The sequence below is a fragment of the Mobula birostris genome, chromosome 1 (genome assembly GCF_030028105.1).
Source record: "Mobula birostris isolate sMobBir1 chromosome 1, sMobBir1.hap1, whole genome shotgun sequence".
Classification (NCBI taxonomy): domain Eukaryota; kingdom Metazoa; phylum Chordata; class Chondrichthyes; order Myliobatiformes; family Myliobatidae; genus Mobula; species Mobula birostris.
Window position 1 is genome coordinate 13542575 of NC_092370.1, and position 15548 is coordinate 13558122.

At 40.3% G+C, this 15548-nt stretch overlaps 1 protein-coding gene across 1 annotated transcript in view; it reads left to right on the forward strand.

The window, feature by feature from the left end:
- Nucleotides 1–14774, forward strand: part of LOC140195002 (tumor necrosis factor receptor superfamily member 11B-like) — a 29042-nt gene extending 14268 nt beyond the window's left edge. Inside the window, exons 2-4 of the mRNA XM_072252542.1 lie at nucleotides 2953–3322; nucleotides 7758–7940; nucleotides 13413–14774. Coding sequence (XP_072108643.1) covers nucleotides 2953–3322; nucleotides 7758–7940; nucleotides 13413–13738 — 879 coding nt within the window. The 3' untranslated portion in view covers nucleotides 13739–14774. The remainder of the gene's footprint in view (nucleotides 1–2952; nucleotides 3323–7757; nucleotides 7941–13412) is intronic.
- Nucleotides 14775–15548: the final 774 nt, after the last annotated feature.

Consider the following 15548-nt stretch of genomic DNA (forward strand, 5'->3'; position numbering starts at 1 on the left):
TAACTAAACACATTGATGAAGGTAGAGCAGTAGATGGATTTCAGCAAGGCATTTGACAAGGTACCGCATGCAAGGCTTATTGAGAAAGTAAAGAAGCATGGGATCCAAGGGGAAGTTGCTTTATGGATCCAGAACTGGCTTTCCCACAGAAGGCAAAGAGTGGTTGTAGACTGGTCATATTCTGCATGGAGGTCAGTCACCAGGGATGTGCCTCAGGGATCTGTTCTGGGACCCTTACTCTTCATGATTTTTATAAATGACCTACATGAAGAAGTGGAGTAAATTTGCAGATGACACAAAGGTTGGGGGTGCTGTGGATAGTGTGGAGGACTGTCAGGGTTTACAGTGGGACATTGATAGGATGCAAAAATGGGCTGAGAAGTGGCAGATGGAGTTCAACCCAGATAAGTGTGAGGTGGTTCATTTTGGTAGGTCAAATATGATGGCAGAATATAGTATTTTTGGCAGTATGGGGGATCAGAGGGATCTTGGGGTCCGAGTCCATAGGACACTCAAGGCTGCTGGGCAGGTTGACTCTATGGTTAAGAAAGCATATGGTGCATTGGCCTTCATCAATCGTGAAATTGAGTTTAGGAGCTGAGAGGTAATGTTGTAGCTATATAGGACCCTGGTCAGACCCCACTTGGAGTACTGTGCTCAGTTCTTGTCACCTCAATATAGGAAGGAGTGGAAATCAAATAAAGAGTGCAGAGGAGATTTACAAGGATGTTACCTGGATTGGGGAGCGTGCCTTATGAGAATAGGTTGAGTGAACTTGGCCTTTTTCCCTTGGAGCATCGGAGGATGAGAGGTGACCTGATCGAGGTGTATAAGATGATGAGATGCATTGATCATGTGGATAGTCAGAGGCTTTTTCCAAGGGCTGAAATGGCTAGCATGAGAGGGCACAGTTTTAAGGTGCTTGGAAGTAGGTACAGAGGAGATATCAGGGGTAAGTTTTTTTCTACCTAGAGAACCAAGTGTGTCTGATCTGCACTGAATGCAGAAAATATGTGCAAGTATTGTTCCACCAGCTTCTGACATCATCAGGTCAATATACCCTGGAGCTACACCTGCTACTTGCATACACACTCATAGATTTAGCTTTTGCTACCATAGAGGCAGTGATGAATTATTCACTAAATTCAGGAACATGGTACAGAACATAGGTGAAAACCCGTCTGCCTACCTACCACTGTTAGAGGCAGCATTGACACTGACTGTAAAGCGAGGTGGAGTTGCCAAAACTGGGGCTAACAAGCATCTCTTAGAGGAATAACTCTGCATCTAACTGCTAGGGCCTTCAGAAGCTCCAGGTATCGGAAAGAGGCAATGAATAGAAAACGCACACTTTTAGAGTTACTCCAGTTTCTCTATCTAATTAGTAGTATTATGCCCTATTTAAAGGTTTACAAACTGACATTTGTCTTTATATTTATCCCTAGTTAGTTAGGCAACTTATTGAATTCCTATTTTTAAGTATAATAGTTAACTTCAATTTTAGTTTCAGGTCAGTTTGTCTTCAAATTCAAATTAAATCCCTCCCCCCCATAAATATATAACAACTCCTTTCACGACATATCTCCAACATCACAACTTTTAAACAAAATAAATGTTTAAACAAGAGGACATGAGTTGAGAGTTTAAGGGCAAAAGTTTAGGGGTAACATGAGGGGGAACTTCTTTACTCAGAGAGTGGTAGCTGTGTGGAACGAGCTTCCAGCAGAAGTGGTTGAGGCAGGTTCGATGTTGTCGTTTAAAGTTAAATTGGACAGCTATATGGACAAGAAAGGAATGGAGGGTTATGGGCTGAGTGCAGGTCGATGGGACTAGGTGAGAGTAAGAGTTCGGCATGGACTAGAAGGGCCGAGATGGCCTGTTTTCGTGCTGTAATTGTTATATGGTTATATGGTTATAAATGTCATTCAGTAACTTATCAAAGTCTTTGCAAAAATACTCAGTTCTTCCACAAAAACAAATTCATATCTTTTGAATAAAAAATAAACTTACACATCCAACCATATTAAATCCTCTACGTCTTGAAACATTCTGTTCCCACACTGGTTCGTCGATCTTGGGTGGCTCGCCTTATTGCTTCTTGGTTCTTTGGATGAAATAGTGGGTCATCCACAGAAAATCGACTCACAATACTTAAACAAAAGAAACCTGACCAGATCGCTTGGTGTGATTTAACAGAACTAATTTCCAGTTACACGGTAGAGATCTTGGTCACTACTGTCCGCCGATATCGTCTCGCTATTGCTGATGCTCGTTATAGTCGTAGCTTCGATAAATCTTTTATCAATATTGTCTCTCCTTCAGGGGTTTCACCCTGAGGATTTCCAGTAAGTACGGTAGAGATACTAATAACTAGTTCCACTTTTAACAGTTTTTATCTTTAGTTAGTTTCTGTAGTTTGCTGCGTTTCTATCACTTGTCCACACCTCGTTCTCACACAGCATTTTTTTTAGTTCTCATTTTTTTTAATTTGGTAAGCCTCGTTTTCACCCCTCCACAGCTGGACCATTCTACCATTGCATCTTTGGGTTTAATTAGCCTGGGTTCCATAGGTCTCATCATATATGAAGCGCTAGTCGAGTTATACTGTTTATTTTTTAACTTGTGTCTGAAAACACCTTATTACTTGCTAATTTATTTGTGATAGTATTACTTTATGTGTTGTGTGTGAGTTATATGTACTGTGTTGTGCAGAGGAACTTTGTTTTGTTTGGCAATAGACATGTATCTGGCTAAATGGCAACAAACTTGAACTTTAACTTGAATAACTCTAGAGAAGGTATGCATACACATGGACAATGTATGGATGTTCATATAGACATCATGAAAAGCTGGATCAGAGCCTTGGTGAGCTAGGTAATAGCTGTATGTATTGGGCTCCATTGACAGTGCACACAGACGCTATAATTGAAATTATTCTTTCTTTCTCCTCAGTGGTTCTTCAGCTTGGTTTTTGCCCCTCTTATTTATGCAAGTGCAAAGGCCAGTGTGGCAGAACAAACCTACCAACATCAAGGCCGAACCTGCTCTCGTTGCCCTCCAGGCTCCTATATGAAGACACCTTGCACCAAAACCCAAGACACAGTTTGCGCCCCTTGCTCTGAAAAACATTACACGCAGTTCTGGAATTACTTACAGAAGTGTCAGTACTGCAATAATTTCTGCCAAGAAAACCAATATGTTAAGCAGGACTGCAATCAGTACCACAACAGAGTGTGCGAATGCAAGGACGGGTACTTCTTGGAGCACGAGTTCTGTATGAAGCAGAAAGAATGTCCTCCTGGATTTGAAGTTCACACTCCAGGTATAATAGATTCAATACTTATAAATACTCTACAATGAGTGTACAACTTTGAATGCATTTACAAATTGCTATCCACACAGCAGCAACTCAGCAAGTCAGGCAGTGTCTATGGAAAGGAATAAAAAGTCGACGTTTTGGGCTGAGTCCTAATGAAGGGTCTCATTCCGAAGCATCAAGTCCTTATTCCTTTCCATTAATACTCTCTGCCCTGCTGAGGTCCTCCAGCATTCTAGGTGGATTATGCAGCATTTTCAGCATCTGCAGAATCTCGTGCATTTATAACCATGTTGTATATATAGCATTTATTGCACAACCATTTGACTCATTTGTCCTAAATTCAATATTTTCCATTTATTCTTCAGCATTCTCCCCCTCTTCAATCTATCCAGCTTCCTGTTGTGAGAATTTATGCTTTTCACCCCAAGCAATTCCACATTCAAGTCACATAGGTTGTAGAGTTTCTTTTGAACTAGTTTGAACAGGGACTGGAGACTTGAGGCCTAAAGGCCTTTCCTGGGGTTGGAAGACTGTCTGTGTGGGTGTGTGCATGGGAAGGAGGAACAGAGCTTGTCTTTCTGTGGTTGGGTTCTGTGTTGTTCTGCCAAGCATTGTGGAGACTCGGGTAGTTCCTCTGTATGTGGATGGTGTCTTGACTTGGAACTTACAATAGTAACCTCAGACTTCCTCATATTTAGATCAGATGAGCAAAATTTCAAAGTTCAAAGTAAGTTTATTATCAAAGTACATATATGCCAGTATAGGCAACCCTGAGTTTAGTTTTCTTGTGGGCATTCACAGTAGATATAAAGAAATCCAACAGAATCAATGAGAAACTATACACCAAGATGGACAAATACCCAACGTGCACAAAAAGGCAAACTGTGCAAATACAAAAAAAAATAAATAAGTTATAAATAATATTGAGAACATCAATCATAGAGCCTTTGAAAGGGAGTCTCCCTCCTCTAGGTCAATTCGTCAACATCTTTGTTTTGGCCAACGACAATGGTGTCATCAGCAAAGTTGAATATGGCATTGGAACTGTACTTAGCCATGTGGTCATAAGTGTAAAGCGAGTCGAAATTGAATAAATGGTGCAGCAGGTAGAAAGAGTGGAGGAGCTGAGACATAGCCTGGGAGTCATGAGGAACACTTAGAAATTGACACTATGTTATTAAATGATGTTGCCAGGGGAAGTCTATAAAGAAATTATGTGATGGTGTAACAGCAAAGAGAGATCTACCTTCTCAATCTATTCCTTTTCTTTACAAACTTCTTTTAGTCTTTAGTCAATTTACTTGGGATTTCCTGAATTATATCTGATAAGTCATACGCTCAACAAAATAACCCTCCTCATTATTTGTAGTTCTATTTTATTTATTTAACTATACAGTATGGACCAGGCCCTTCCACTCAAATGAGCAACATAGCCCAGAAGCCCACCTATTTAACACCAGCACAATTTACAATTAACTGGTATGTCTTTGTAGTGTGGGAGGAGACCAGAGTACCCGGAGGAAACCTGGTACTCTAGAAGGGCGATAAAGTTCCTTACGGATGGTGTCAGAATTGAACTCCAAGCTCCGATACCCTGTGCTGTAATAGCGTCGTGCTAACCTCCACGCTTTGGTGGCTGAATGGATCATTTTCAGAGTGGATCCTCCACCAAAGTGAAAACAAAGCTTATTTGGTTTAATGAATTTTGAACATTGAATTCATTTTTAAGGAACAATTTTAAATACGTTTTAGGCAGAGTGTCTTCCCCTCCACCATCAGTTCTCTGAACGGTCCATTCCTCTTTTTCGCTATTTTTTGTAATTTTTACGTCTTGCACTGTACTGCTGCCACAAAACAAATTTCACAACAGATTTCAGTGAAAATAAATCTTACTCTGATTCTGCCCTGACTTTTAAAAATTTAGTATGCATGTCATTTTTCACTCTTCCTAAGAAAGCTGGAGCAATAGAATGTGAATTACATAGGACCATAAATTTATTGAGTCATATCACCAAGATACTTCTAACAATTTTGATGACAAGAGCTATAATTAAGATACAAGCTGAAATAGGTAAAGAACAATGTGGTTTTGTGAAAGACAAAGGTACAAGAAATGCAATATTGATGTTAAGGATACTATCAGAATGAACTATTCAAGTGCAAAAAGATTTGTTCGTTTGTTTTTTTAACTACACAAAAGCATTTGATAAAGTGAATATTACAGGAAACTCTAGATCTACAGTTTGTATATTCAAAGGACCTCCACCTAATCAGAAATCTGTACTGGGAACAAAACTGCCGCTGTAAGAATAGATAGAGAAGTGAGTCAGTTTACGAAAATCAAGAGAGGCGTTAGACAAGAGTGTGTTTTCTCCCCTGATTTGTTTAATGTGTACAGTGAAACAATATTACACAAAATAAGAGACATTTGGGAATCAAAGTTGGCAGTGAAAACATCAATAGTTTTAGATATGCGGATGATACTGTGTTAATAGCAAGTTCGGAGGAAAAACTACAAAACTTAATTGATATAGTTGTTGAAGAAAGTGCAAAAATGGGTTTATCTATCAATTGCAAAAAGACTGAATGTATGGCATTACGTACCCCGTAACTGGGTTGCCAAACCAGCAGAAATGGATCACTCAGTTGGAGTCTGGATTACTAGAACTAAGAAAGTTTTATTAAAGAAACAAGCAACACAGTAATCGAACGGATAATAAATGCAACAGTTCAGCAATGATAAACACACATGTGCACAGAATTAAGATAACAGGATCAATCAAGCTCTATCGTTGTTAGGGGTAAATGACCAATTTCAAAGTGACACAAAGTTCAGTCCAGTTTAGTTCAGTTCGCAGTAATCGTTGCCATGGCGATGGATAATGTGGGGGGAGGGAGAGAAAGAACGAGAACGACTGATCATTCAGAACGGCTTCCACTCACAGACCGGCGATATTGCTCACAAGCAGCTTTCGGGCGGGTCCTTTGTGATGTCACCTGAGGTCACCGACTGTGACCCCTCCTCCAGATGCGGTCAATCCTCTGCAGTGAACCCGGCACCCAAGCAAGGGCGGACACACACTGGGTTCCCGCTGATCGTACCTTTCCACCCTGTGCGTCTAAGGCTGATCCCGCGATCAGCCGTCCAAGAGCTTCCCACCGACTCGTGAGAGGTGCACCGCTTCCAGGGTCTCGTTACCTCGGGGTGTCGTGTGTGTCCTGCCTTAGCGAACCTGTCCCTTTTTATCCCCCTGCTGGGGTATCGCCTGTCCATCACTTCAAACAGTTCAGGGTTCAAAGGGGGAGCCGTTCTTGACAATACCCAGACTGATGGCTCCTTCATTAACACCTTCAAATGCTGCTTTATTGTGTTCCTTATCTCTCCCTCCCCTGAGGACAGGTGGCAGACCAACTGCTGATGCCACTGGTGCAAGCCCAAGCCAGCAAGCATCTTAATTTATGTGTATTCTCGTCACAATGGTGATATCCAAAAAGAAGGAAAATCCTATCTACAGGCTGAGAATAAATGGGGAAGACATAAAACAAGTACAGAACTTTTGCTACTTAGGAAGCTGGGTGACATCAGATGGCAGGTGCAACTTGGACATCAAAAGAAGAATAGGGATGGCAAAAGACACCTTTACGAAAATGAAGAGTATACTGACCAGTACTAAACTAGGCATGACAACCCACCTCAGAGTACTGAAATGTTACATTTATCCAGTTATGTTATATGGCTCAGAATGTTGGATAATATTTAGTAACATGAGGAAATGAATTGAAGCAGCAGAGATGTGGTTTTTGAGGAGGATGCAAAGAATATCATGGACAACATGAATATCTAATGAGAATGTCATGAACAGAGCAAGCACAAAAAGGGAAATAATGTATGAGATCATGAAAAGGCAACGTAACTTCATTGGACATGTGATTAGGAAAGAGGAGTTAGAATGCACGGTAATTATGGGAAAGATTGAAGGGAAGAAAGCAAGAGGAAGGCAAAGACGAATGATGATGGAGACAGCAGCCAGAGAACTGGAAATGAATACCAATGAATTGATCCACTTGACCCGAATCAGGAGTATGTGGGCCATGGTAGTCAGAGCTTAAACTGGGCATGGCACCTGATGATGATGATGATTGATGATGCATGTCACTCTGCAGAATATGTTGTCCATTATTTTAAGTACACTTTAGCATCAGATTTCTGAACGGTCCATGCACACCACCTCACTCTTCCTCTTTTGCTCCATATATATATTTTTGCAACACATACACAGACCTGCTGCAAAATAGCAAATTTCATGACATGTTTCGGTCACAATAACCCTGACTCTGATTCTGATACAGAAACAGTAGATTTCTTTCATCAGTTTTGTTTGAGCCTGTCTTTTATTTTAGTGGGGACAACTCTATAACACCTTTGTCTGTTCTCTAGGTACTCCACTAAGTGACACAGTTTGTGCAAAGTGTCCCTCGGGTTTCTTTTCATCCCTGACGTCCACCACTGCAAAATGTAAGAGACACACGAATTGCACTGAGCTGGGCTTAGAGCTGGATATTGCTGGTACGGCGTGGCATGACAACTTGTGCAGTCCCTGCCAGCCGCACAACTCTGAAGGTATTGCCAAAGATTTCTTACTCCTGCTTACGAATATCAATGCAGACATTATGTCTTATTGTACCTATTCGGGCTGACCGACATTCTGAAATTCCTCATTTTAAATATTAATCAAAATTCCAGGCCAATTGTTTCCCTGTGTACTTTTCACACAACAGTACTGCACTGTGGCATAGAGGAGGGCTCTACAACAGGTAGTTAAAAATTCCTCATGAATCACTAGCACCAGCCTAATCACTATTAAGGGAATATTTATATTTGATTTATTTATTACTGGTACTGTAAAGTGTTGTGCAAACCACTGTGCCATCGTGCTGCCCAGTATATACAGAAAGATGCCAGAAAAAGCCTAGCAACACCTCCACCCATTAACCCATCCCACCACCACTACATTCACATCAGCCCCTCAGCACTTTTGTATGTATATAAACTAAGTTTATGTATATACGGCCACACTCAGCAGTTACTTGCACGTTGTGTGTTATAGAATTGCTTTTATATTTATATTTATTGTGTTTTTCTGCTTATTGTGATTTTTAATTCTGCAGTCAATCCAGCGTAACAATCATTTTCTTCTCCCTTACATTTATGTACTGAAGAATAACAATAAATCTTGACTTGTACTTGAAAAATGTGAGTTTAGACAAGTTCACAACTTGAGAATAAAGCGAGAGCGCCATGACAACGGGATTTAAACAAGATAGTTTGCCAAAAATGTTGGAAGCAGTAAGAGCTCTGGCACAGTTTAGAACTTCTAACCTTATGTTGGCGGGATGCACATACTTTGAAAATGAGACTTCTGATCATGTAATTTTTGGCAGAGAATTAAACAAAACAATTGGTAAACAAAATGATTGGTGCGTGAAAGGTCATATTTGACAAATCTTATTGAATTTTTTGATGAGGTTACTAGGAAAGTTGACGAGGGTAAAGCGGTGGATGTTGTCTATATGGACTTCAGTAAGGCCTTTGACAAGGTTCCACACAGAAGGTTAGTTAGGAAGGTTCAATCATTAGGCATTAATATCGAAGTATTAAATGGATTCAGCAGTGGCTGGATGGGAGACGCCAGAGAGTGGTGGTGGATAACTGTTTGTCAGATTGGAGGCCGGTGACTAGTGGTGTGCCTCAGGGATCTGTACTGGGTCCAATGTTGTTTGTCATATATATTAATGATCTGGATGATGGGGTGGTAAACTGGATGAGTAAGTATGCAGATGATACTAAGATAGGTGTCGCTGTGGATAATGAAGTAGGTTTTCAAAGCTTGCAGAGAGATTTAGGCCAGTTAGAAGAGTGGGCTGAAAGATGGCAGATGGAGTTTAATGCTGAAAAATGTGAGGTGCTACATTTTGGTAGGACTAATCAAAATAGGACATACATGGTAAATGGTAGGGCATTGAAGAATGCTGTAGAACAGAGGGATCTAGGAATAATGGTGCATAGTTCCCTGAAGGTGGAATCTCATGTGGATAGGTTGGTGAAGAAATCTTTTGGTATGCTGGCCTTTATTAATTAGAACATTGAGTATAGGAGTTGGGATGCAATGTTGAAATTGTATAAGGCATTGGTAAGGCCAAATTTGGAGTATTGTGTACAGTTCTGGTCACTGAATTATGGGAAAGATGTCAATAAAATTGAGAGAGTACAGAGGAGATTTACTAAAATGTTGCCTGGATTTCATCTCCTAAGTTACAGAGAAAGGTTGAACAAGTTAGGTCTTTATTCTTTGGAGTGTAGAAGGTTGAGGGGGGACTTGATAGAGCTGTTTAAAATTATGAGGGGGATTGATAGAGTTGACGTGCATAGGCTTTTTCCATTGAGAATGGGGGAAGTTCAAACAAGAGGACATGAGTTGAGAGTTAAAGGGCAAAAATTTAGGGGTAACATGAGGGGGAACTTCTTTACTCAGAGAGTGGTAGCTGTGTGGAACGAGCTTCCAGCAGAAGTGATTGAGGCAGGTTCGATGTTGTTGTTTAAAGTTAAATTGGGTAGATATATGGCCAGGAAAGGAATGGAGGGTTATGGGCCAAGTGCAGGTCGGTGGGACTAGGTGAGAGTAAGAGTTCAGCATGGACTAGAAGGGCCGAGATGGCCTGCTTCCGTGCAGTAATTGTTATATGGTTATATCGTCAAAGTGGCAAACTGGAAAAGCTGGGGCCTCATAGCTCCTGTGACTCGAGTTTGTTTTGATCTCTGGTCCTGTCTATGAGGAGTTTGCAAAATTTCCCACCCACTAAGTTTTCCTCATGTGTCAGAAGGTCACAGATACATACAGCACAGAAACTGGCCCTTCAGCCCATCTGTCCATGCTGTCCAGGATTCCCATTGAAGCCAGATCCATTTGCCCATCATTTATCCCATATGCCACTGAACCTTACTTTTCCACTTACTTGTCCATGTGCCCTTTGACTCTTACAAATCTACCTCCCTCATGTATTTCCCCTGTGAGTCCATTTCAAACTCTGGGTGAAGTGTTGGTATCCATCTTTCCATCTATCTATGATCTACCTATTTATTTATTTATTGAGTTACAGTGCAGAATAGGGCCTTCCAGCCCTTCAAGCCACACCACCTGACAATCTTCCAGTTTAATCCAAGCCTTGTCATGGGACAATTTACAATGACCAATTAACCTAACAATCAGTATGTCTTTAGACTGTGGGAGGAAACCAGAGCACCCGAAGGAAACCCACACAATTTTAAAAGCATCCATTAGTCTTGCGAGACAATGGATCTGTGCCTGGAAAGTCTTCACTCTCCAGGGCGCAGGCCTGGGCAAGGTTGTATGGAAGACCAGCAGTTGCCCATGCTGCAAGTCTCCCCTCTCCACGACACCAATGTTGTCCAAGGGAAGGGCATTAGGACCCATACAGCTTGGCAGCAGTGCCGTCGCAGAGCAATGTGTGATTAAGTGCCTTGCTCAAGGACACAACACGTTGCCTCGGCTGGGGCTCAAACTCACGACCTTCAGGTCACTAGTCCAATGCCTTAACCACTTGGCCACATGCCCACACAAACCCACATAGTCACAGGTAAAACATAGAAACTCCTTACAGGCGGAGGTGGGAACACAATTAACACCACCTGTTCTTTGGTTCCTCAGGTCTTTTGATGATTTCCATTTCAAATTATCACTGACAGCTGTCTCAAACACTGTTTCTTTTGTTCTGGTTTCCTCCGATATCTCAAAGTTGTGCAGGATTAAGGTTGAAAGTAAATTTATTGTCAAAGTGCATATAGACCATAAGACCATAAGGTATAGGAGCACAATTTGGTCATTTGGCCCATCGAGTCTGCTCTACCATTTCATCATGGCTGATACAATTTTTCTTTCAGGTCCAATCTCCTGCCTTCTCCCTATACCCTTTCATGCCAATCAAGAATCTATCAACTTTTATCTTAAATGTACACAAAGACATGACCTCCACAGCTGCCTGTGGTAAAGAATTCCAGAGATTTACCACTCTCTGACTAAAGGAATTCTTCCTCTCATCTCTGTTCTAAAAGGACACGCCTCTATTCTGAGGCTGATACCTCCTCTGGTCTTACAGAAGGTACCAGTGGATGTTGTTTACCTGGATTTTCAGAAGGAGCATTTGAGCGGTCTCGGCCTGTACTCACTGGAGTTTAAAAGAATGGGGAGGAGGGGTAATCTCATTGAAACCTATCGAATATTGAAAGGCCCAGATAGAGTGAGTATGCAAAGGATATTTCTGATAATGGGGGAGTCTAGGAGAAGGTGGCACAGCCTCAGAATAGAATGATGGAATGGTGGAGCAGACTCAATAGACTAAATGGTCTAATTCTTCTCTGCCTTATGGTCTTATGGGATACCCTTCCCATCCATGTATTTATATAAACTTCTCTTAACAACTGAATTTGGTCCCACATCCATCACTTCCACTGGCAGCTCATTACACACACTCACCACCCTTTGAGTGAAGAATTTTCTCCTCATATTCCCCTTAAACATTTCACCTTTCACCATCGATCCATGACCTCTAGTACTAGTCGCACCCAACCTCACTGAAAAATGCCTGCTTGCATTTATCCTATCTATACCCCTCATAGTTTTGTATACATCTATCAAATCTTCCCTTAAACTCCAGGGAATAAAGTTGTAACATATTCAACCCTTTCCCTATAACTCGGATCCTCAAGTCTCAGTGACATCCTTGCTATCACAAAGAAGTCATGACAGTGTCTCTACTTTCTTAAGAAATATGTGCCACCAAAAACTTTGACAAACATCTATTGATACACAGTGGAGAGTATACTGACTGGTTGCATCATGGCCTGGTATGGAAACACCAATGCCCAAGAATGGGAAAGGCTACATAAAGTAGTGAATACAGTCTAATCCAAAACAGACAAAGCCCTCCTCACCTTTGAGCACATCTATACAGAGTGGTGTCACTTTCATCATCAAGGAACCCAGCCAACCAGGCTACACACTCTTCTTGCTACAACCTTCAGGTTGGAGGTACAGAAGCCTTTGTCCCACGCCAACATGTTCAGGATGGTTATAACCAAATAACTCTTCTTCTTCTTCTTCTTCTTCTTCATCTTGTTTTATGGCGGTTGGCACCCAGCTTAATGGTGCATTACTGCCACAATTACCAAATAACTATCGGACTCCTGATATGGTGTGGATAAATAACTTTACTCACTTCAATTGCAAACAGATTCTACAACCTACAGACTCACTTTTAAGGACTCTTTGAAGTTCAATGTAAATTTTATGATCAGAGTACATACGTATCACCACATACCATATGAGATACTATATGAGAAAAGAGCATAGCCTGTGGGGGGGGGGGGTGAGGATCTTCTCATGTCCTCGGTATTATTTATTATTTATGCCGTGCACGTTGGTTATATGTCAGTCTTTGTTTATGTATAGTTTTTTGTAACTTCATTCGTATTTTTTTTTATATTTCTGTAAGAAAATGAATCTCAAGGTAGTATATGGTGCCAAGTGCACACTTTGATTATAAAGCTGACTTTGACTTGGTGCTTATGTTTCTGTAAGATAATCACAGGTGGAGGGATAGCAGTAATCATCATTTGCCACCAGTACCAGACCTTAGACAGAAATTAAACATACTTGATCCAGAGTACATATTAGTTTTGCTCATGACCAAGGGACACTAAGAACAGGAAAAGATACTCAAATTGCTGGAGGAACTCAACAGATCAGGCAGCGTCTATGAATAAGAATAAAAGGCCTCAGCCCAAAACGTAGTCTCTTTATTCCTCTCCAGATATGTTGTCTGACCGGCTGTTCCTACAGCATTTTATGCATATTTATTATTCTGGGTTTCCAGTATCTGCAGAATCTCGTGTGTTAATAACAGGAAAACATTTGTTTTGTAATTTTGTAACTGATATTTCTTTGTTGATCTGGTGAAAGATCTTTAATTTGGAAAACATAATATAAAGAAAACATGTTTGTACTTTTTTATCCAGAGGGTATTTCGGTGTGTGAAGAAGCTCTTTTTCATTTTGTGGCACGGCAGAATATCAAGCAAAAGAAATTACTGCAGCTCAGAAAGGCACTCACCGACTCAACACAAGATGACATCCTGCAAATAAAACAAGATAAACAGCAGATTTTGCCTTTACTTAAAAAATGGAAGATGTGTCGTGGCACAAACATATCTGCAGAGGACTTAGTGAAAGTTCTGAGGAAAGTTAAACTCAATAAAATTGCAAGAAAAGTTGCAAAAAAGTTCCTCAAAAATGGAAGCAGTACAGACTGCTTCCTCAGAATATTAGGGAAGAAGGAAATATGAATGCAGTTCTAGTAACTGTTTTAAAAGCCCACTGCTTGTATTCCTTCCTCATTTTATTTTTCCCAAGCAACTTTTCTAGTCAAAAATGAGTCATCATTTGAGTCAGTCTGTTCAAAACTTATAAAGTATGATAAAGTTGTGAATGTTTCCAGGATTGTAGAATTGTGGGGACTATTTGGTTATTATTTAAGAGTAAACAGACAAGTTAACAGAAAGTAGACAACAATTAATCCAGTGTTGAGCAATGAGTGGTCAATGTGCAATGGTGTTAAATTAACCAAGAATAAATATATGTTGTGGTTATAGTTTGAGCTAATTTAGCGAAAATACGGATCATCATTGTTACCCATAAATAATGATGATAAAGACAGAGTAAAACTTGTCATTTGCAACTAAGACAATAGAGATAATGTTGACCTTTATTTATAGAGTATAGAAGAGTACAGCACAGAAACAGGCCATTCAGCTCACAATGTTGTGCTGTACCAACTAAAAAGCAAATCAGAAACACCCAAACACTAATCCCTCCGACCTACACCATGTCCATGTCCCTCCATCTTCCTCACATCTATGTGCCTATCCAAACAGCTCTTAAAAGCCTCTAATGTATTTGTCACAGATACAGAATACACAGAAATGTAGCACTAAAAACGATTGTGTGATCATTATATGATTGATGTTTGTTAGAGTTGGCTGGGCAGGAACTGACTGTTGTGTTTCCTGCCATAAAATAGTGAGTACTCATTCAGACTCTATTGGCTTTGGGCTCTCTGCCTTTCCTAAGGTTGTAAGACATTCTAAGTTCAGGCAAAGATTTTATGTCTTTCAATTTTATACAATGATTTAGAATTATTAGTTTATTTATATAATGGTAATGTTTATCTGCATTATAACATCTGTTGATATTATAATATCAATATCTATTGACATGAATATTTGCAGTTTCTTGGATTGAGAAGATGTATATTTATTCAACACTGGAGACTAGAAAGCATTTCATTAAAAACAAGCAAAATGAACCTTTTACAGACTTCATTTCTTCCATCTCCACCCCAGCAGCCTACAGTCATCGAGAAGTACGATGCCGAAACAGGCCATTGGGCTCATCTAGTCTGTGCTGAACCATTTAAACTGTCTATTTCCTTTGACCTCCCCCTACACTATCCAACCCCCTATAGGCCTACCATCCCTGCTCCATCCAAACTTCTCTTAAATGTTGAAATTAAGCTCCTACGCACCGCTTGTAGATAAAGATAAAGATCAGAGAGATAACAATCATAGGTAGTAATAATGTATAAGCCCCAAAGCAAAAACAGAACATTTAAGGAGAGAATTAATTTAAAAATAAGGAGATCTTAATACATGACTAATGCAATAATCATTGAGCATTTTATTGTTCACATGAAGGAAACACATGTGGTCACAGGGACTGCAACCACAAAAAAATTGAGCCAAAATCAATTGTTGTCTTGACCCCAGAGGGAGTTGTTAAATGTGTGACACACCAGCAGCTCCAATGAAAGTGAAGCTCCAAAAGTCAAATTTCTTATTTTGTTCCTTTATTAGCACTTAGGGAACATACAATCTTGAAGTAATATTAAGTGGCTAGCAAAGGTTTGTCCCAAGCTACAAACTGCCATGAAACAAGCAAGGATATGAAACTTATTCCCGTTGCTTTTACCATGCCCCCACTAATGTACTATTTACCGTAATAAACATTGTAAACGCACAACACAGAATATATGGCTCCTACAGGGAGAACATTCAAATTCCTCACAGACAGAGGTGATTCATAATCACAAATTCCTAG